The sequence below is a fragment of the Protobothrops mucrosquamatus genome, unplaced genomic scaffold (genome assembly GCF_001527695.2).
Source record: "Protobothrops mucrosquamatus isolate PMUCROS unplaced genomic scaffold, P.Mucros_1.0 scaffold_270, whole genome shotgun sequence".
In the NCBI taxonomy this organism is placed as follows: domain Eukaryota; kingdom Metazoa; phylum Chordata; class Lepidosauria; order Squamata; family Viperidae; genus Protobothrops; species Protobothrops mucrosquamatus.
This window is the reverse complement of record NW_015386346.1, coordinates 443,899-468,022: the sequence shown is the minus strand read 5'-3', so window position 1 is coordinate 468,022 and position 24,124 is coordinate 443,899. Positions and strand designations below refer to the sequence as shown.

At 37.9% G+C, this 24,124-nt stretch overlaps 1 protein-coding gene across 1 annotated transcript in view; it reads right to left on the bottom strand.

The window, feature by feature from the left end:
* Positions 1-8,264: 8,264 nt before the first annotated feature.
* SORT1 (sortilin 1) overlaps positions 8,265-24,124 on the bottom strand; it is a 45,106-nt gene continuing 29,246 nt past the window's right edge. The window contains exons 10-19 of the mRNA XM_029287243.1: positions 23,871-24,026; positions 22,702-22,808; positions 21,788-21,890; positions 21,395-21,560; positions 20,142-20,332; positions 18,819-19,008; positions 14,886-15,002; positions 13,863-13,971; positions 13,273-13,379; positions 8,265-12,317 (exon numbers count right to left, since the gene is read on the bottom strand). Coding sequence (XP_029143076.1) covers positions 12,170-12,317; positions 13,273-13,379; positions 13,863-13,971; positions 14,886-15,002; positions 18,819-19,008; positions 20,142-20,332; positions 21,395-21,560; positions 21,788-21,890; positions 22,702-22,808; positions 23,871-24,026 — 1,394 coding nt within the window. The 3' untranslated portion in view covers positions 8,265-12,169. The remainder of the gene's footprint in view (positions 12,318-13,272; positions 13,380-13,862; positions 13,972-14,885; positions 15,003-18,818; positions 19,009-20,141; positions 20,333-21,394; positions 21,561-21,787; positions 21,891-22,701; positions 22,809-23,870; positions 24,027-24,124) is intronic.

Sequence of the window (24,124 nt, the reverse complement as noted above, 5' to 3'; positions counted from 1 at the left end):
TGTCTTTGTTTTCCATTGGGTTCACACAAAATATTTCCCCTTCCCCTTCCACAAAATTCTCCAGGGGGATAATTTTATAATGAATCCAAACAGGAGTGGTGAACAAAAGACAAACAATACAAATTAACACACAAACACTAACTATTTGCTTTAGGGAAATGGATATCACTCGCATTGGATGGATTATAGCAGTATAGCGGAGGAGAGAAATAGCCAACATACTATAGAAGTCGGCAAAGGAGATCCATAAGGACAAGCTGTGATTAGTGACACATAACAGGTGATTCAAACGCCGCTTCTTGAGAATGGAATTGCCAACCATCACCAGAAGGCTGTAGAGGAAGAAGAAGAGATCAAGAGCTACTATGTTGATGTAGAGAAGATCAGTCAAGCGTGAGACGTGGCTGCCACTTTTTCTTTGGAGACCTCTGATGAGTACGGAGAGCAGTAAGATGTTCCCTGGAATGCCCAAGAGGAAGAAGACAGTATAAAAAACAACAAACACTGTCTTGCTGTAGGACAGGAAATGTTCACTCAAGCTAGAGCCGGTGTAGTTCCTTGAACTGGAATTTGAAGCCATAGTTGCAGGAGGTCTGATCTGCTACACGGCTTAGCAATAATTTAGCTTTTCTTCTTCTTCTGAAAACAAAAAATGTGACAATGAACTGAACCCAAACAAGAGAACGTGGGATAGTTTCAGTAGTGAAATTGTATTTCAAAGTACCGAATTTTCCAAGAGTTCTTTTACCTGTTTCATTTCTGTCTCTTGCTCTACTCTACAATATTTCTTCAGTTATTTTAATTATGATATGTAGGTTATTTTTCACTTTAAGATCTGATGTATATTTCAATTTGGCTTGCATGCACTCCCTGAACATTTTGCATTTATGGGTCAATGAAAATTGAATAAAGAACTTGAAGAGGAAAAAAAAATCTAATTTCATAAATAGAGTATATCATCATATAATGGATTGGATTGGTCTTAGAAATATAGTCCAATTCCCTGCAATCTATCGGTACAGCATCTTTGACTAATGACACTCCAGCTTTTGTTAAAACATCTCCAAAGAAACAGATTCAATAACCTCACAAGGCAATCTGTTCTTCTGTTGAATAGCTCTTTCCATTAGGATTCTTTTTCCAATATCCAACTAAAATATACTATGTTATTTAAACCCAATTTCTTGTTCTGAAATAATATTGAACAATTCTGTTCTGTCTTCTGCATGATAGCTCTTCAGATATTTCATACTAAAACCTACATAGTGTGTCCAACCATTCCTTGGATTTCCTTCCTTCTGTAACTACAGCTAGGGTGATTTGAAGTCATGGGGCTTTACACAGAGCCATTCCAACTCCAATTTCTACAACAAAGTGGTAAATGCAACATGGAAAAATGACTGTCACTTCAATTCCTCCAATAAAACTATTAGGGTGGGTCTCATAATTTCACCCACCTGTTTGGCTCCAATAAAAATAAGCTTTTACAGGTGCTCATGCAAGAAGACAAAGTTGGGAATGTGCTCTGAAGCCTAGAAATAGGGTGCTTGGTTAATGGATTTCATCATACCAAATGTCAAACATCCATAGGAGCCTATGTGTAATTATATCCCTAAAGAATTAGATTTTAGTCAAATGTTAAGTATTAATGGAACTTAAATTTTATTCTTGCATCATTCTTAAATTATATCTTCTGTCATTTTTATATCTGCCATCATGGAACAAGAAGTAAATTCCCCCATACTATATTCAGAGCCTTGAGTCCAGCAAATGTATGTGGAGTATAAAATGTCAGTATTTAATTATAACACACAATAGACCATTGTGTGTGGTATCCCTACTTTTTCTGTCAAGAAATGCATTGTTTGTAATATGAGGTAATCCAAATGGGATGTGACATCTATTCTAAACTTGTTTCTACAACTTCTACCATCTTTTCATTCTAATGCATCACATTTTTAGCAAAAACAATGTTCACCAATTCCATTAGTATTAACCTGAAAATGAGTAACTCAAGTTTGTTTCCTGGCCTTTTGAAGCCATCGCTCTTACCTCACTGCTGGTGTCTGGACCAGAAGAAAGCCAAGTGATGGGCAAGTTATGCTGCATTGTTCAGGAGCAATTTCTTCATGAGTTGCCTTCACTTTTCAGTACCTCTATTTATATTATTTTCAAACCACAAAAGGTGCACACCCACATACACACCACCAGATGGGAATGCTGACTTGTTGTGCTGACAGTTATTATCAAGGAAAGCTTGCCTGTCAGCACCACCCATCATTTGCACAAGCAGGCAGCTCATTTGTAGGTTCATCCATGCATTTCACCTTCTGGAAATTGGAATGGGTTTTCCAACTGGAATGTAATGAGTCATTTGTCAAAGGTGATCATCCTTGATGGTTCAAAAATCAATAGAGTTGTGTTAGTTTGCTATTCGCATCACCATCTCCAACAATAGTGTGGGTCCTACTTCAAAGGATCTTGCTTGACAAAGACTCCAAAAACAACTTGGTGCCACTAAATGACATCCAGGAAAGGGATGAGGTACTTAGCTGACCTCTGTGTAAGTAATCTCTTGGTCTGTATTCTCTCTCATATTTGTTATTTCATCACCCAAAGGTTAATATAAAAGTTTAACAATTGTGTATTCCATTACACAATTGCAGGCAATTTCCATGGGAGTGTACATTTTATGTTGTAAAATCACATATCTCATCAATACAGTAAAAATCCTATGTAGGCAACAAGAATCATACGACGGGTTTGCATCTGACATTTAGTAATCTGATGTTTTCAACTGTTATTAGATATAATTCCAATTAGGATATCACTTTGGGACTTGCTCCTTTATTTTGCATGTATCAAAAATTGCCTTAGCATATGTGAAATAAATCATCTTCACTGAAATCCACACCAAGCTCTGTACATTCTTCCTTTTATCTAATTCTGATTTTTAAAATGAAATCAGGAAAATACATTTCTTCTATAAAAACTAGAGGGAGATGTTTGGAAACCTCAAAAATATTACATCCTTGAACATTCCATGCCTTGTCATATTGTTTAATTATGCTTAGAAATAAGAAGCTATTCTTGCTATTTATCTTGCTTTCCTTTTAATTCCAGGCACGTTACCTATAACAACATAGATATATAAGGTACCTTAACATCTAATTTTCGTAGTTCACTCCATTTTCCTCCATATCTTTTTTAACATTTCATGTTATCAATTAGTGTATATGACACTGAATCTCCAGTTTTCTCCCATATCCTCTTTACCGCTTTGTATTTTTCTTGTGCAGACTGCATGTTCTGGGCAAATCTAAACACGTTAAGCAGATCTTTCATGATCCAGCCTGCCCTCCTGCTTGAATCCCATTGTGTATGAGAGAGATAAGATTCGTGCACCAGTTTTTAGGAAAAAGATGGAATAATGTCTTTCACAAATGCATTGCTGAATAAAAGGGTTGCAGGGAAGGACAAAGGAAGCAGCATTCAAGAGCAGCACAACTTAAGTGCTGCAATTAAAACTCTCAGGTGGAAAATAAATGCAGAAAGGCAGTTGTGGGGATGAAGAAAAGTTGTATCTTGATGGACTATAACAGTGGTGGCGAACCTTTTAGAGACTGAGTGCCCAAACTGCAACCCAAAACCCACTTATGCATCGTCGGGTGCCGGGTGGGCGTGGTCCATTGGGTGGGCGTGGCTGCAGTGGTAACAGCAGACTGGGTAGGACTAAAAAGTTCAATCAATCAATTCCAACTTTGCAAGATCTTTTCTTTTCCCCACAAGAAGTTGAAATTGACTGATTGATTGAATCTTTTTATTTTTGCACACGACGGTGGAGGCCTAAAGCGAAAAGTTTTATGAAACCCAGCTGAAGGCCTAGGACTGGGGCGACGGCGCGCGTGCCCACAGAGAGGGCTCTGAGTGCCGCCTCTGGCACCCGTGCCATAGGTTCGCCACCACTGGACTATAAGCACCGAGCAGCTAATGAGGGTATGAAATTTAAGGATTTTTCCTAGGGCTTTAAAATTGTTCAGAAAAAACATGAAACAAAGCCCTCTCAGTAGGCCTCTCATTGGGTCAGAGGCTGAGCTTTGAGCATTAATATTGATTTTTAAGTAGTACATCAAGATGGGAGCACTACTACTGTAGGTTTTCTTTTAAGAAAGGCAAAACGACTTAAGCCACCAATATAATTGTGTACCATACAACTTAGCATCCTGTAAACAATAAGAGGAATATTTGTGCTGACTAGGATGCTGCTTTTTTGAGGGGGAAGAATAATGTTCCTAAATTCAGAAGATCCATCTCCTCCATTCTGTTTGTAATGACTCCAGGCTTCAGATCTTTCCACAAACATTTTACAGAGTTGTCATTTTATGCTAATGAGAAGGACTGATGTGGACTTGGTTTTTTGAGTTTTGATAGTTTAACAAGAAAAAAGTCATCATGGAAATATATCCTCAAGTCTTCGTCAGTAGGTCCCAAAAACTCACTATAGCACTTCCCGAAGGGTGTAATATTGTTGAGAGAAGCAGGAATAATTTCAGCACTTATTGGTGACGATAAAAGACAACACATTTGAAGGAGAGCTGAATTAATGCGCTGGAACTGCTTGAATTTATTTTGATTGAAATGGCAAGTACTATAAAGCTTTTCAGAGGAGGGGGGAAATGATAATTGCACAATTTCACTGAGTGCTGTTCTATTATTCTACTTTGATCAGATCCAAGGCAGACAGCTTATGTCAAGAATAGATAAAATACTAACGGCTGCAGTTTTTTTTCCAAAATTCCAGTGTCATTTGTTCAGTTCTGTTAGTCACTTAGATCAACACGGTCCTGAATCATCATATAGTGATTTTGTAACCTAAAAAATTGAACATATTTTGTCTCCAGTGACAAAAAATTCGGATAATTTGTGTTGCCAAGGTCAGTCACATGGGAGACCGAGAGGCTAAAAAGTTTTTCAACCGAAATGCTAAAATGGATGCCGGGACCAGATTTAAAAATTGACTATATTTGTTCCCCAGTGACAATTCAGAAAATTTGTGTTGCCAAGGTCAGAGATGTGGGAGGCCGGGAGGCCAAAAAGTTTTTCAACTGAAATACTAAAACAGATACCTATACCAGATTCGTCATTAAATTTCATGCTAAAAAAATGGTATTGGTAACCTTGTTAAAAAATCGATTATATTTAGTCCCCAGCAACGAAAATTCAGAAAATTCATGTTGCCAAGGTTAAAGACACGGGCGGTCAGGAGGCTAAAAATTTCTTCAACTGAAATGCTAAAGCAGATGTCAAGTTTCAGGGTTGAATTTGATGCTTAAAAATGTTGTTGGTTGCTTTTTAAAAAATCAACCATATTTTGTCTCCACCGATGAAAATTCAGAAAATTCGTGTTGCCAATGTAAGGCGGGAGACCTGAAGGCCAAATTTTTTTCAAAACGTATGCTGGGACAAGATTTGTCATTAAATATCATGCTTTAAAAAAAATCGACTATTTGGTCCCCAGCAACGAAAATTTGGAAAATTGCTGATGGCAGAATTAGTGACATGGGAGGTTGGGAGCCCAAAATTTCTTTCAATCCAAATGCTGAAATGGATGCCAGGATCAGATTCGTGGTTAAATTTCATGCTTAAAAATTGTGTGGCCAAGGTCAGGGATGTGGGAGGCCTACAAATCAATTTATAACTTTTTTGAAATACATTTTTCTGGATTCTTTTTGTTGTTATCCTGCCTCTCACTGTTAAAATAAACCTACCATTACAATTATAGACTGATCATTTCTTTGTCAGTGGGCAAACGTACAGGGGTTCAAATAATTTTTTTCCTCACTGTATATTTGGTCCCCAGAAATGAAAATGTGGAAAATTGGTAATACTGGAATTAGCGACACAGGAGGCCAAAATTCTTTTCAACCCAAATGCTGGAATGGATGCTGGGACCAGATTAGTGGTTAAATTTCATGCTTAAAAATTGTGTTGGTTACTTTTTATAAAATCAACCATATTTCGTCTCCAACAATGAAAATTCAGAAAATTCTTGTTGCCAATGTCTGGGATGCGGGAGGCCAACTTTTTTTTCAACCGAAATGCTAAAATGGATCCCGTGTCATGTTTCAGTGCTGAATTTCATGCTTAAAAATGTGTTGGTTGCTTTTTCTAAAAATCGGCCATATTTCATCTCCAGTGATGAAAATTCGGGATATTCGTGTTGCCAAGGTCTGGAATGCCAGAGGGTTGGTGGCCAACATTTTTTTCAACTCAAATGCTAAAACAGATGCTGGGAGAAGATTTGTGGCTAAATTTCATGCTTAAAATGGTGTTGGTTGCTTTTTAGAAAATAGACCATATTTCAGTGATGGCAAACCTTTTAGAGACTGAGTGCCCAAACTGCAACCCCAAACCCACTTATGCATCATCGAGTGCCGGGTGGGTGTGGCCCATTGGCTGGGTGTGTCCAATTGGGTGGGTGTGGCCCATTGGGTGGGCGTGGCTGCGATGGTAACGGCAGATTGGGAGTAAAAAGTTCAATCAATTCCAACTTTGCAAGATCTTTTTTTTCTCACGAGAAGTTGAAATTGATTGAACCTTTTTTTTTTTGCACATGGTGGCAGAGGCCTAAAGTGAAAAGGTTTTATAAAACCCAGCTGAAGGCCTAGGACTGGGGCGACGGTGTGCGTGCTCACAGAGAGGGCTCTGAATGCCGCCTCTGGCACCCGTGCCATAGGTTCGCCACCACTGCCATATTTCATCTCCAGCAATGAAAGTTCAAAAAATTCATTTTGCCAAGGTCAGTGAGCAAAAACAATTTCAACCGAAATGCTAAAACTGATGCCGGGAGACCAAATTTCATTTCCAGCAACAAAAATTCAGAAAATTAGCTAAGATCAGAGATGAAATAGAGCCAGATCCATCACCAAGTAACAGTAATTCCATTTTGCAAGGTTTTAATCTGAATAAATTTGAACTACAAGGCTCTTACAAACTCCAGGCCTTTTGTGGTATACCTAATTCAGTCTGGAGTGGCAAAATAAAGGATAAATCTATATATGAAATGTATTTGAAGTAAAAGTCCTATCAGACATGTGAGGAAAATGGGCAAACAAGGATGTGAAAGGGAAACTCTGATAAAACTGCCGTTTTTTATTGGGAAGGAGACAAGACAAAATTTCAATCCAAAGATGCTGGACGGGAGCATTATGCTTTAAAATAGTCAAAGAAAACTAAAAGTTACTGTTCCATCCAAAATGTCAGATTTTAATGCTTGCTTACTCCACTTATAGCCGATTAATCAGTGTGGTAAGAATGGTTCCATCGCTTCCCTAAGCTACATATACCTATATAGCTAGACATACATTCTGAAACCAGGTTGTTTTTTTGAAAAGCCTAAAAATATAATGGTCTTCTCTCATCTCTCTCTATTTAAGAGTCTGAAACCAGGTTGCTTGCTCTTAAAATATGATTCTGCATTTAATCGATTCAGAAATAACTTTATGCCTGTTAAGATCTGAACAGCATGAAACATGAAAGTTTTGCTCAACCTCAACTTTCCGCTCCCAGAATGGAAGCATACTGGCTGGGTGTGCATGTGTGTGTGCGTGTGTGTGTGTCTTTTATTATTGGTGACCACATTTTCGTTGAAATTATTGTAACTCTTGTATTTCTGGATTGAATTTATTATTACTGGCCTCAGTTCCGTCGAAATTAACTTAACTTTTGCATTTGTTGAATTGTCCTGGGGCGAGTTGTCCCACAGCGAGTTGTCCCTTTCCAGGCTGGGGAACTGAAGTCCATACATCTTAACATTGCTGTGATTGAAAAACACTGCATTAAAGGATTGGCAATTTCTTGATGGATGACAGAGCATCATGACAGATGCCCCAATGCTCTCCCGTTCATTCTTATTCATGACCTGTTTAGCTTGAAGCATAGTTTTTTTTAAAAAAAGTCTTGAGCCTTGAGCTTCTTCCATGAAACAAAAGAAAGAGATCTAACCTTTCTAATAGAGGTCTTGCAGACTATTCACAGGGGAAATCATAGAATTGGTCAAGTTACTGTACAGAAGAGCACAATGGTTGAGAGAGTAAGAAGCAGTCAATTAAAGGCAAACCAGGGATAGAAACTAGACCTCTTTCATTTATACAAAACCAGAATATTGTGCAGGAAGTCTGAAAACATGAGCTAAGTAATGCTTAGTTGTAAACATAATCCTATAAGAGCTTTGATACTCAAGAGTAAAGGTAGACAACATAAAATCCAAATAAAAGCCCATTTATTAATTCTAACCCAAATATTGCAAATATACAGAAAAATACCAGTACAAATTTATAATATAGCCAGGCATATTTACAAAACTCTATACATGGCTCCTTTTTGTTATCTTTTTCATGTTGCCTCAGACTGTACATCTTAGGAAATTCTGTATAGAGGAGTGCTATTAACAATGGCTTTTGGCTACATAGCATTCTGTAGCCATCCCACAGATGGTATGGAACAAGAATGGTCTGCCTTGCAGGCACATTAGGAAGACAATTATGCTTCAAAGCGCATGCAATGGCAACGCTGCCATGGTTGCTATGTTGCTTGGGCAACACTTACAAAACAGTGAGAAATATGTCACATTATCTACATATTCAACACTATGGGAGGAAGACTACCACTGCGCAGCGCAGATGTGTAGCAGTCGTAAGCCCCTGATTTACTGGGCAGATTTTAGTTTATTGGAATGTTGTCACTGTGTCAGTCAATGTACTCTACCTTGAGAAGAAAAGGCCAATAGAAATGAGGCAAAGGAAGAGGTCCCTGGCCTGAGAGAGATAAATATCCGGTAACAAGATTTCTAAGCCTGTCAGGGAAATTTGACATATACTAGAAAGAGGAAGTAATCACTTATTACATACACGTTGTGCTGGAGAAGATCTATGACAGGTTTTCTCCTATATTTCCAGTACCAGATTTCAGTCATCACATCCAATTTAGTGGAGCAATCTGATTCTACACAGGGGGTTTCTGCACAAGTATGTTTAAATAGTTTTAGAGTGAAATAAAGGACTACGTTTTAGTTCAAGAAGTGGTAACCATGAGCTGTAAGAGTTATCATTGCACTGTACACATGTTACTGATATATCAGGTATGCTTGTGTACTATCCAATACTATAAGCAAAAGATAACTTGTGGGAGTTTAATGTGGAACAGGTCTTCCAGGAACAGACATTTCTTCCTGCCCTTTCTCTTGTCTTATGAGTATTCCTGTTGCATTTATTTTTTTCAATAGGGATCAACAATCTAAAAAGATTACTACTCTGGGCATCATCATATCATGCAATGGTACAAAGGAAGGGCACAAGAATTGAGAGGGATGGGGGACAAATTCAAGACAAGCACTTGCTTTCAGGCTTCTCACTCTCATTTTATTGCTATCAAAGGAGAGTTGGAAAGCATTATAACTTTAGTAGCCTGATCTATATTGAAATACCAGCTAGCTTTGGAACAGCTAACAAATCCTAACTGGTCTGATGTAAGTCACCAGTGACAAGCTAATTGCATCTCAAACAGACCAAACTTACTCTTAGGGTCTGTGTGAAGATGAAATGAAAAGAAAATGAATGATGAGACAAATATTAAACAATTAATCACCAAAGAATGCTGACGATGGGTCATTTGCAAAAAGGAATGTGTATGCTAGACCGGGATGAGATCGTGTAACATATAACATTGGTGTTATTTGTAATTACCCAATTTAGTGCAATATAAGCTCGATTTCCTCCATTTTTAGTCAGTCCAGAGTCTTTGCATACTCTCCCACCCAACAACTATGATTTCCAATGCTGTGATAGCAGCATCTCAAGCAACATAACCTTTGGAAGTATATCTCAAGTACCAGATTGGTAGAGAAGAAGAGAAGTCTCATGCACAGACCTTGAATGGATATTTTTTGCTGGTATGGTCCTTTTCCAGATAAGACTGAAGGAAGGAAACAGATGAGTGAACATCATCATGCAAAACACCCTGAGATCCAGATGTAGAACTGTCCTGAAAAAAAAGGTTCTTTTCCATTTTTTTAAATAGTTCTACTTGCCAAGCCCAATTCTCAAATGAGGAAAAGTCAGTCACAATTCATTATTTTGAAAGAAACCGAAATTATATCTGAAACAAAGAGTATTTTCTTATGGGTGTAATCCTTTAATGAAAGGACAAATAAAAAACATCAAAAACTAAGGTTAATGTTTATCAACATTCCTTTGGAGTGCAAATAAAAGGATTCCATTTGCTTTATAAATGAGGTGGGCAATATTGCTCAGTGTTTGGCAGCTTAGTTATCACTCTGGATGTAACAGCTGAACCCGGAAATGGTTTTCTAATCTTTTGAAGCAAGCACATGATATCTGTAATGGAATCCCTAAAATAGGTCTTAACATATTTTTAAAACAAAGAATCCTCCCCCAATGTTTTCCCCAAATTTAAGCAGGGAAAACCTCAAATTGCAATTTCAGTAACCATGTACTACTGTCTGTACACTGCAGCTCTTCTCTCCACCATCAGTGGAAAAAAACCTCACCATTGTTAGAGTTGGATTTACCCAATTGTCTTTCAACAATTGACTGAAACATTCAGTCAGTTGCTGAATGTATTGAAATATATTCCTCTCCTTCCATCCCAACATGTACCCCAAATATATTTTGGAGGATTAAAGAACCTCCCGGAGTAGAAACTGCAGGAGGGAAGCAATGGAGTCGCCCCATTGGGAAAACAGAAGAATACCCACATAAAATTCAAAGTTTGCCTATTGGCCTGGAGTGCTTTAAATTGGTCAACTGGTTTTCTAGTAGAATCAGTTTCTAGACTTCAAGACAGTTTGAATTAAATATTGTGAAGAGTCCATTTCTATTACTTTCGGAAAACCAAACATATGATTTCACAAGGTATTACAACAGTTTAACTATACTGATATAAAGAGGCTCATAAATCCACAATAGTAAAATGGTGCCGAAGTGGCAAGCACCAATCTATTGCTTTCAAGAAAACAGTGAAAAGGAAAATATTGAAACCTTCATAGTGCTGCTGCAAGTAACAGGTTTTCTTCAAGAAGCTGATATAATGTACTTAATTTAGTACCTAAACAATGTACCTAATTTGGTACCTAAACAATTTAAATAACTCTTACTTCTAACAGGTCTGTACTGCTTATTTTTTTAGATTTTTTTTTAAACAAACATCTCTTTCCCATCCAGAGCTGTGCAGTTTGTTTTTGAATGTATGGCAGTACACATGCTAATTTCACAGTTCAGTTCCTTGGAATCATAGGATGTTGGGCTGCAGACGTATTTCAAGCCTTGGAGTCATCCTTACGTTACACAGTACACATCTACCGATTTGATTACATTTTAGATAAAACAAAAATAAAATGCATTTTGGCACACAGCCCATTGTGATGCTGGTTACCCACAATCTCTGCCCAGCATCTCATTGCTCTGTTTGCTAGGAGTGTTGTTGTGCTAAAGAGCTTCAATGCAATTTTATCAGTGTTGGAGTGCAGTATGTTTCCCATTTGGGGATTTGGGAGTTTCTTCCAGCAGCATAGTACATTGTACCTAGTAATGCTAATATTTAGTGAAATCCTTATTTCACAGTCCTATTAGATCTCCTTCTAAAGCTGGAGAAATCTGATTAAAATAAAATTATATTTAAATTAAACAGCTTTCCTTCTTCATTTATCAGAGTTAGAGAACCTTGCCCTCCCCCTTAAAAATCTTATGCAGTTCTTGCAGCTCTGTTGGTTTTAGACATTTGATAGAAGCAAAAGGAATATAGACTTTCTCAGATACGGGAAAGGCATCCATATCAGAAGTAAAATGGACTGTTGGCATTCATGCCCTTCTATAGCAGCAGCCAAACTTAAGAAGTGTGCAATCCTAGTGAGACCATCACTACTCCAACAAATCCTGAGCAGAAAAAGAAAGAAAAAAAAACATTATAAACTAATATTTTGAATTAAGAATTCTTCTTAAGCTGGCTGTGGTAAATGTAAAGCTAGCCAGTCTTTTAAAACAGTTCTTGCCCCCATTATCTCAGAAATTGTATTGCCTTTTTAAACTGACGTATGTTAAACAATATAGAAAAACAATTCACAGTTGTCAGGTTCTTAGTTAACCAGGACTGCCTAGAAAGATGCATGTTTAGGGGCACAGTCACTTGCCTCATCAGAATCATCATGGTAGCCAATTTTACTGGCACCAGGTACGTCAAGTCCTTCAATGCCATTCGCTTCTGCATGTTGCTGCAGGACAGAATACCGGTGAACCAGAAATCTAGGAATATGAAAAACACCGATGAAAGAACTATTGTATATTTGATTATATCAGTTCAGTCTCCTTTAAAGAGAAGTTAAAATAGAGATCTTTTGAAGGTCTTAATATATCGGCTGCTATTACTAATCTCAGTTTCTTCAGTAAGCTGTTTTACAGTAACAATAAGCTATAAAAAGTGGAAGGAATAAAGCCTTCAAAATGATAGAAACTGGAACAGTGGTCAGAGAAGTTACTAAGCCTAGAAGTAAACAGTGATTCTCATTATATTAGTGGTTCTCCAACTCTGTGATACCAAGTTCTCTCTAAATGATAAGCAATCCTCCATCCCCACCCCTTATACAACTAGACAACATTTCAGTGACTGGTGGATGATTCTGACAGATCGCCAGACTTTCCGAAAATCTGATCTGAGCTTTATTCCTGCTCTGGGTGAACCTCTTATGGGTTTGGTCAGGCAAATAAAAGTTACTGCTCTGATTTTGTCTATGCAAGCCTGTCAACTTAAAAAAAAACCTCTCTTCCTCCCCCCCCCCCAGCTGCTCATGATTCTCAATGCCCCCCTCCCATTTCATGTCTCTCATTGTTCTAAATCTAAAAGCAGATTGTTCTAGAATATTCACAGCAGCACAGCCTCATATCTGGAACAATCAGCTGGCTCAAAGGCTACCTTTCCCCCCCCACACACACACACTGCTTTCATTCAATCACAAAGCCCAATTCTGGAAACAAACAAAATCAAGGACTGCTTTGGAGACAAAAAAAAAAAAAAAAGGAAAGAGTTTAGCAGTATCACTAACACTCAGTTTATAGGAACACATGTCTTGTTTCTCCTCATATAAGGATGACATTGCTGCCAATACATTTCAGTCTCATTCTGTTGCTTCCACATCTATGTAACAAAGACGGCATTTTTTCCCTTACAACTCTATTTGTCATTCTCCCCTCCGAGGCTCACCTTCCCCCACAGACGTATTTCTTAATGATGACTACTCCAGCGACAGCAGTGATGAGCATCAAGGCAATTACAGCCAGGATGACTGGAGTAGAGTTAGAAGAAGTGTTCTGTAGGAAGAAAGCAGAAAGCTATCTAAAGCTTTAAGTAACACATTATTAGACACAAGACCATTACAGCTACAAAGTGCTTCTCTAATGATCTTTCTAGCATCTCTCAATTGCTCCTTACCAAAAGGGCCTCTGCACTCCTGTCTTGAATGCGGCACAGATTTGGAAAAGCAAAAAAAAAAAAAAAAAAAAAGAAATTTGAAAAAGGTGAAGCCCTTTGCAATTAGATTCCCTCCCTCAAAATGCTAATCAGCAGCTAGTCTGCAAAGCAGCTGGTCTCAGCAGCTGGTTTCCGAAGCTCATTTATCACAACGACTGCACAAAATCGAGGTTAGTAGTATCAGAAAAACGAATGAAAAATTATGAGAAATACTTCTTGGGCATTCTCCCTCTTTTTGGACTATGTTAGAATGTTTTTCCTTATCTACCACAATTATTTCAGCAGATATTTTTTTTTCTTTTCATTTTTTTTGCGTAGCCTACCGAGGGGCTTAACTTCAGGTAGTTGCTTGTGCACTTTTGCTTCAGATCCGTCTCTTTACGTTTGGGATTCTTCCCACCTACACATTTGTCCCCTGGAATCTTCCGATATCTGAAAATCAAAAACAGTTTTAATAGGGTAATTGGGGAAATAATAATAATAATAATAATAATAATAATAATAATAATAATAATAATAATAATAATAATAATAATAATAATAATAATAATAATAATAATAATAATAATAATAGAGTTGGAAGGGACCTTGGAGGTCTTCTAGTCCAATCCCCTGCTCAGGCAGGAAACCCTATACCATTTCAAACAAATGGTTAACCAATCTCGTCTTAAAAATGTCCAGTTTTGGAGCATTCACAACTTCTGGAGGCAAGTTGTTCCACTGGTTAATTGTCCTAACAGTCAGGAAATTTCTCCTTAGTTCAAGGTTGGTTCTCTCCTTGATTAGTTTCCATCCATTGCTTCTTGTCCTGCCTTCAGGTGCTTTGGAGAATAGCTTGACTCCCTCTTCTTTGTGGCTACCCCTGAGATATTGGAACACTGCTATCATGTCACCCCTCGTCCTTCTCTTCATTCATTAAATTTTCTTTTAATGAGTGAGAGCATCTCAAGCCAGCAAAGATCAGCTATCTATGTCAGTGCCAGTTCAGAACAGGGAAGCTGAAGGCTATTTATTTGTCTGATGAACCTTGAGTTATCTCAAGCTCTAAAACACTCCCCTACAGTAAGCATTATTTTTGGACTGGCTCTTCAAAATGGTATTTAATATGATGGCATACAATCAATGAAAGTTCTTATCAAGCTCTGACATCTAAGTCAGATGTCAGAGCTTGATAAGAACTTTCATTGATTGTATGCCATGGGACCCTAAAAGACCCAACAGTTTAAAACATATTTATTTTATAAAAGGATCCACAACCCTAAGGCCATCTTCCAATTTCTCTTGCTGGCTAAGGACATCAATTTGCATGCTGCTGCTGATGTATTAGAATCTTACAAGAAAATTACCCGCTGGTCTTTAATAGCTCTTGCTTCCCATACAAGCAGAATTCCAAGTCGTGACCCTTCAGCTCTGGCTGCTCCACACATTCAGACTGATTTTCTGGGCGGAAATAGCCAAAATCACTAGGGGAAGAATAAACAAACAAATACATAGAAAGAAAAGCCACTGACTTCATCTGAAACATATATGCACGTTTACACAAATAATTATTGATATTTAGCTTATGTGTGTAAAGAAGACCGTAAATATTTTGACTGTTATCATGATACTTGGGGTTATATAAATATCTGCAGAGGGGACAGGTGGTTATTAAGATGCTTTATCATGAATGTGATGCATACATACACACACATATACACACACGTGCATGCATACCCTTTCAAAATAAATAATGAAAGGTCTTTCGGTGGCAGGCAGTGCAAGCAGAGCAAGCAGAGGAAGATACAGAAATGACAGGCGTTCCTGATTTCTGTTAGTCTCTCAGCTATAGTCTTCTATTTGATGGTGCCTTCCCAACTCAGTATGAAGATGGTATTCCTGAATGCCAGATTAGAAAACAATAAAATTATGATAACATTCAGGATCATCTGGCTGTGCACTATTGACCTTACCTAACGCGTATTACAGAGATCTGGTTGGTGGAAAAGATGAGGTGAAATTGTCCCTGTTCTCTTTGCCATACTGGTCTGGGGACAAAAAGTCATAGTTGCTTCAGTTTATAATGACTTCACTCCCAACAAAGTGCCCTCCTTAATAACCTAGGAGTTTTGAATGTTTGCCTTTCAGCAGAAATGACCAGAACAAAATGAAGATTCACCTGAACTACAGAGAGTCCTTGGGCTAACAATCGTAATTGAGACTGGAATTATCAGCGCTGAGCAATGTGGTGGCAAAGCGCAATGTCATGTGACCACATTGCTTAGCAGTAGCGATCCCAGCACTCTCCGATGCTGTCATTAAATGAGAATTGTTCATTAAGCGAGTCCCAGGTGCTTTGCAAACAGGCTAGTAAGCAGATAAGGATGGCATGAGTGCTGTGGGGCCAGTGATGGCTGTTGCCGGGCAGGTGGAAGGTGCCAGAGTGGCTCATAAGAATACGGTAACTACTTGTATTGTTAACTCCACGGACCAATCGTTTCTCTACTTGAGCTTACTGTATGGTAGGTTTCCAGACTGATGACACCATCCCACTTCATTACTTATGCATATCTTACTTTCTTGGGATTTATTCAGGATAATCCTCCACTTACAACAGCTCATTTAGCAATAGCAATAGCATTTAGACTTATATACCGGTTCACAGTGCTTTACAGCCCCCTCTAAGCCGTTCACAGAGCCACCATATTGCCCCCCCCCCAAACAATCTGGATCCCCATTTTACTGACTTCAGAAAGATGGAAGGCTGAGTCAACCTTGAGCCGGTCAAAACCAAACTGCTCTCAGTGAGCAGTGAGTTAGCCTGAAATAGTGCATTCTAACCACTGTGCCACCATGGCTCTTTTTTAGTGATTTGGTCAAAAGTTACAATGGCACTGAAAAAAGTGACTTATAGCTGTTTTTTACCTTTATGGCTACTGCAGCATCCCCATGGTCATGTGATCAAAATTCAGACATTTGGCAACTGACTCATATTTATGATTTATGATGCAGTGTCCCAAGGTTATGTGATTACCTTTTGTAACTTTCTAACAAGCAAAGTCAATCGGGAAGCCAGATTCACTTAACAACCGTGTTACTAACAACTGCTATGATTCACTTAACAACTCTGGCAAGAAAGGTCATAAAACAGGTAAAACCGATTGAACTTTGGGCTCAATTGTGGTCGTAAGTTGAGGACTACCTGTATTTGGCCATGTAATAGGACATACTCTGAATGGTACTGTTCTGGACATCATTGGGTTCCATTTTTTCATGGACAGGTCATTAGGTAGCAAGTTTTAGTTTGGTGCAGGTAACTTGTTGCCTTCCATATTTTGGATTACATCTCTCAAAATCTCTTATTGTTAGCCATGATGACTTAGGGCATTAGGTTGTCTAGTCCTACTTTAGACAAATATGAGCCTATAAAATCTGTAGGGATGGAAGATTTACTAAGAAATCTACAGCAATGGCTCCTGATTGCCTTGGGGGAAGCATGTTCCTGTTTTAATATCTCATGATTCTACTGAAGTTCCAATCAACTGCTCGAAAAAAGGAAATAACACAGATAGTTCATGCAATGCAATGATAAAAATACTGGCAAGCCAGTTTGCTAATTTTCCAGGAAGTTCAGAGTGGTAGAAGAAAGCTTAAACAAATTCTATTAAATCCAGGTTAAAGCACATATTCGGGCTTATACTGTTGCCGTTTTGGGAGTACGATATTCAACAACAGCACTGTACAGTATCTCAGTTCTGGAATGATCATCAAGATTCCCTTCATATAACAGGTAAACAGTAAGTTTGCTGAGAGGAAGCCTTATCCTGATCCTCCCAACAAACTTAACCTAAGATGACTGGTTTCTACTTTCATTAACAATGCAAATCAGAAATCTGGTCCTACCGGTTTACTGATCCACTAATCTTTAAGAAACAAACATGGGATGCTGTATGAAACAGCCAGCTAATGCTTAACAAGCCTGCTGATTTCTCACTACCATTATATAACCTGTTTGCAAACATTCAGCTGATGAGCTGGTTAGTGAAGATTCCCATATTTCCAGAGGACACTTTTTTTTTTTTGCATTGCGCTTCCAACTGCCTACTCATTTTCCAGAATAAGCATCTAATTTGTAATACATTAAATATTTAAGCCACACATGTATATCATTGAATGTATTATATTCATTCATGTATTGCATGAATGAAAAATACATCAAAAAAATAGATCTTGTGCCAAAATGAAAGGCATAACATACATTAGAATTTTAGAACAATGGTATTACTGTTTGTTGAATCCTACTGCAGTGAGAAATGCCTTTTTTAAAGAAATATTGACAAGTGCAGCCATAACTGAGAGCATAAGTTCAGGTATTTTGTGCAAAAGCACAAAATAGTGCCATCTCAAACAAACCTATTAATAAAACGTGGTAATCATAACCAGCTTCTAGCACAACTCTTATTGCTTGCTGTAGTAATCTCTGACACACTAACTCACATTGCTTTCTCTAGTTTACTAATGGTCACTCATTGCAATACATTTTGTAGTTTGGACTATAACTGTGTTATGCCATGTCATACACAGAAGGTGGCAGTGTTCACACTTCATTATTTATTTTTTAATTCATTTAAATGTTTTTATTAATGTGGTTGGTGTGGTTCTAAAGTACTATGGTTTTTGAATCCAGCCACTGGATTTCATAAAACATGCATAGCTTTGCAATTAGATCAGAACTAGGCCACTATGATTTGTTCATCAATCGGTGCTTAAAACAAAGCATATTTTACTGCTATATGTAAATCGTGTAATAGGTCACCAGTGAGATAGATCAACTTCCCTAATGACAATGGAGCTGGATTCTGCTGTCACAGTCTGAGAAAATAGAAGAGACTTGAAAAGGGCAATAAGAAAATTGGCAGAGAATTCCGGTGATCCAGTGGAGTAGAACAAAGGAAGCAGAAAAATGGGGCCTGACCTGGGAGCAATCCCAGAGGAAGGGGGGGGGGGGACTAATAAGGCACACAGTGTCTCTGGTACAGTTCAGCCACATGATACAACTGAAAATCTTGAGCAAATACTGTGCCATTATTACTGCCTATTGGTAAGCTCTAGTGGAAAAATAAAGATAGAAAAAAGTAATAGCTCTAACCATTTCATAACATTTAAAAAAAGACCAAGAAAGAAAAATGCCATTCTAAGCATCTAATGAAGTTTCCAAAAGCAACTTATGAAAGCTTATGCCTTGTAGTAAAATGTGTTAACTGAAAAAGGTGCTACCAGATTCTTGATTTTTAGCGTACCAAAGAAAGTCATCTAATGTGCAAATGCAGACAGATGGCTGCTTGGTCACAATGTAGTCCCGGCCATTTTTACAGACAGATGATTTGCGAAGGCGTCTATATTCTTCCTTGTAGCCCAGTATGCATCCATCTGTGGGATTATTGGGATTGCTGGAATGAGCCAACCACTTTGTATAGTCCTTTTCTTCACCTGAGGAAAGAATAATGACCAGATTTCTAAGATTGCCAAAAAAAACTAGAAAGAGTAATAAGCGTTTTTCCTGACAATTTTCAATTCTTCACAAAGTGTTACACTTGGGTATTATGGGACCCTAAGGGAATTGTGTAGTTTTTCCAGTTGAGAGTTTGCAAAGCTACATCTCATGGGCCCTGCATTTGCAATATATACCAATCAACAAAAAGGAATGAAGGGAGACATCCCTGCTCCCCTGTACAATCAATTTAAGAGAACAAAGACGGAGGAAATGTTTTGTAGAATTACATATAGAAATAGCTGGAGTATTTATCTGTGCTCTTACATTGGCCCCAAAACTTGCTCAAATTCTTCAATTGTTTTTGAAAAATTCAGAGATTTCCAGAATTAAATAGGCATTTTAAAATTATCTTGCCCAGCTCTGAAAATATTAGGGATTGGAGATCTGCAGCTGGCATCATAAATATAGTCTCAAATGGGTGCCGCTGGGGGGGGTGGGGGAGATGCAGGTCACATGCAAGTTGGGCAAGTGGGCTACTGTGTTGTGAAAGCTGAGGGGTGGAGAGACAGTGCAAGTGCAGGGAAGCTGAGGAAAGGAAAGCATGGTAGGCGTGCATGGAGGCTGAGCAGAGGAAGGCATGGTGTGGTAAGAGCTCAGGGAGGCTGAGGGGAGCAGAGTTTGGCACAATGCTCAGGAAGGCGGAGAGAAACTTATCAGAGCAGCACATGACTGTTCTTGCCAGTTTCCCCACTGACTTTGCATGTGGGAAGCCAACAGGAAAGATTCTGGATGGTGATTATGTGACTGTGAGATAATGCAACTGTCATTAAATTCAAGCTGATTGTCAATTGCCCAAATCATGATTACATAACTGTGGGGGTACTGGAAGGGCTGGAATTTTGAGGACTAGTTGTAAGTACAACTCGTTCAGTGCTGTCGCAACTTGGAACACTCACTGAACAACTGGTTGCTAAGCAAGGACTACCTGTATTCTAATTGGAAAGGTACCAAATCACATCAGAATAACATCGCAGCCTATACAAGATGTTCTGCCTCATTTGTTCTGATTCATAAAGCCGTAATAGTGTGTGTGGCTGCTGATATTTCTGTAAGGAATAAGATCACTCACAGTCTCTGCTGAGGAGATCTTGGAAATCAATGGTATATGAGATCCACTGGCGAGATAAGAAGCTCTCCTGAAATCCCCAGATGCTAACATTCATTGATTTTGCTCCAGGTTCTGAGGCCAAACCAGTGAAAAAGATAGGCTCCTGACTGAAAACATAGCTGTGCCAGCACTGTCCTTCATCTGTTGAGAACCTAAAATAAATAATTATTAGACATTTGGTTTCGAATCATGACCCAGATCTATTTAAACTGATCAGACAGCTAATTTAACAACAGTCCCTAACAAGATGACTAATTTTATTAAGCCAAAAAAAATTGGAGTCATACAGGAAAAAGAAACCCAAGCTTATACATAAAACAACCTTGTCCCCACCTCTGGGTTTTTTGGGGAGGGTGGGGGGTGGGGAGGAGATGGTTTAAAAAAATAGGTTTTTTTTCCTTTTTTCCTCAACAACTCATGTCTTCACAAGAGATTACAGGTAGTTCTCTCTTAATGACCAGTCACCGAGCAACTGGTAGAAGCTGTAAGAAATTTCTTATGATCCGGATTCAAAGTTCCAACACCTCCCTCCCTCCCCACCAGTCATGTGATCACACTTTGAGTGCTTGGCTACTGTCCTGCATTTACAGCCATTTGCAGTATCCCAAGGTCACATAACCGCAATTTACGGTTTTTGCCATAAACCAATGTTTATTTTGGGTTTCCAGCAAACAATGAGTTTGTTTAAAGACCACAGTGGTTACTTAGTGATAGTGATGTTCACTTAACGACTGCACATTTGCTTAATAACTGCTACAAAAAATATCATAAAATTGGGTCAGTGATCCCAATTAATGATCAGCATGACTTGCAGCTGTAATTTTGGACTCAACTAAATTGTAAGCCGAGGACTACCTGTATTACCCCAAACTATATGCTCAACTATGATTGCCTTTCTTTTTTGCACCCTTTTTCCTAAGCTTTTTTCTTGGATATAATTCCATGTATATTAACTTTAAATTAAGCCCCTTGTTCTGGAGTTTATTTTTAAAATAAGATTACAAATTCTGTTGTAATCCTTTTTATCTAAAGCTTTATATGTTTTTATAAATTTTTATATATTTCATATGTTCTAATTTCAGAGCGATCTAATTTGACATTATACCAGGAAAACAATGTCTTTGAATTTCTGTAACCAGTGATGTGGAGGCTGAGAACCAAACAGAGAACTTATGTTCTCCTACTAAACGAATATTAGCAAAACTCTTGCGTACTTAATCTCTTTGACAAAATGAATTTGTTCAACAGCCACAATGATGCCTCCAGAGTCCAATATTGCATAGTGATGGGGACCTTCAAGTGTCCGTATCCAGGTGTAGCCACCATCATCCGAAATGTAAACATCTGGGTTTGTTATTGAGATAGCATCTCCAACACTTCCTGCAACATAAAGCACCATAAATGGCAATTATATCAATTTTCTCACAAAGACCTGCCACATGTATTTCTTTGTCAAGCCCACAGTCTCTCACATCCTTTACAGTGTATCTCTCCTAATTAAGCAGGGAGAAAAAGCAATCTAAAGGTAGTGAAGGATCACAAGAAAAGTCTCTGCTCTTGCACATTATGTCATTGCATATTATGTGTGCATAAGATTAATTCATTACCATGAGAAATAATAATTCCAACAGCATTTGGTTCAGTCAGAGGTGCCATAGGTACATTCAGCTTCTGGGAGATGCTATAGGACGCATGAATGTGAAGGTTGCACTGTAAATATAAGATAATCCAAACAAGAATGAGGGACAAAATACAAGTGCATCATGGATATGATTTCATTAAATGCAAAGCTAGCGTCATTACTCATCTCAATACATCTGCTAATATAGAAAAATTTTACTAATGCAAAGCCAGGGCAGACTAACAGGCTGAAGAACAGCTTTTATCTATGGGTTGTCAGGCTCTTGAATGGGACACAATTTTATGCATGACAGACTCGTGAGGCCGCCGTGCTGTGCAATTAGCTCACAGGGTGTAACTAGTTGGGGGTTTGTAGACACTGTGAGTTGTGGGAGGGGGCATGGAGGGAGGCTCAGCCAATTTCACTGTATACATGTTATACTTTGATAATAAAGGTTCATTCATTCATTCATTTAAGAATCAAAATCTCAAAAGTGAAGCAATTCATTTTGAACCCACATGGTCCAAGCAACTTTTTAATTGTATAGGTTCGATAGTTTTACATTTTCTTCTTTTGGCTAAATTAAACTCCACTCAGTATACATTTTTTCAGCATTCTACTTTCCTTGCAAAATGTTCCGAATAATATTTTTAACTTTAATTTTATCTCAAATTCTAGGCATTAATCTGCCTTGCATATGAATTAAAACAACCACACAAGTCAGCTTCCAACTGAACAATTCCAAAGGCTGTTTAATACATCAATTTTGTTCATGTAACATCTTAACATGATTCCTTGATCTCAGTAAAAATTAGTTTGGATCTACCGTACATACTTCTTTTGCTTGTCAACACTGATTGAGTTCACATCTCACTTTTGCTAATACATTAAAAAACAAACCTTTTCTTTATTTTTGGCTGTTGAGTCACACTTAGCATTTTCTGGTTTCCTCAAGTGGATCCATTCCCCTCCTTCATCAAAGGTAATCACAGACTGAATGGAATTATCTGATTGAAGGAAGAAAAAAATCCATAACTTTGTCTAATATACTATAATCCATACAATATCCTCAGAAAATCTAAAAATTTGTTGGGTTTTTTTGTTTGTTTGTTTGTTTCCAGGTTATGCAACAGCTATTATCCCAAGCATCAAAGAACCATGAACTTTTACAAAAAATTACTAAAAAGCTTTTTTTTTTTAGCAACCAATCAATTTTTATTTTTCAAAGGCAGATTACACTTTAATTAAACTAAAGCAGAAAACAACATCTGAAATTTATTCAGGGAAAATAAGTAGATAAGGAAACCAACCCACAAGCAAACCACCCATTAGTGTCATGCAAGAAAGAATAATCTTCCTTCAGTAATTTCTTTTTACAAGTTTATAATAGCAAACGGACTATAGATTCTTCTCAGGGACTTACATTGTATGAAAAAGCACTTTATATACACTGATTTAAATTGGCACCTAATCATTCATTTCTCAGCAAATGGGGAAGGAAACAAGATAGAAACACAGCTTGTCCTGTCTGTGTTACTTACGATATAATAATCATCCCTATGCTTAGAAGCAATTGGGCCAATATATGTAGTTTGACCTCAAAGTTTCAAACACCCGTTCCTATGCAGAAGTGTTATTTTTTGTTTGTTTGAATAAAACATAATTTCCATACAGAATTTCAAAGTTTTACATTGTAGCTTGACATTTCCACTCTGAACAAAACGTTTGATCGCCATCTACAGAAATTGCTTGCCTTCCATCACAATTTGGCACATATTAATTTTATCTTACTTTACACAAGTAATGTAAAAAGTTTCAACTTTCGGCAGAAACTAAACAGTTCTAGTCAATATGGCATAAACAACGACAGCCAAAGAGCTAATTAATTATGAAGTTTTATAAAAGTGTTCCACAAGAACATCTTCTAGGTATATTACTAAAGTGATAGGAGTATTTCTTTCATTCTAAATGAAATTGTATCCAAATATTTTAACCATTTTCTTAGAAGAATTCAGCAATCCTATAAACTTTCAGTGACAATTAAAGAAATTTGAAAAATGAAAACCCACCCTCTGAAAGCACACTGGTAATGTAGCTGCCTCGTAGGGAGGTTATATTGGTGAAATCTGTCTCTCCCCCAGTGGTAGTATAGAGATGCCTTTCCAGGGACTTGGAGTATATGATGCCTTGATCATCAGAGGTGTAAATTGTTCCATGTCCAGTATCTGGAAAAGAAACAGCAAATTGAAAGGTGAGAAACAGCATTTTACAGAAGGTGGGTTTTAAGTTGTATCATAATTCGCCAACAAACTGTAAGTTACTA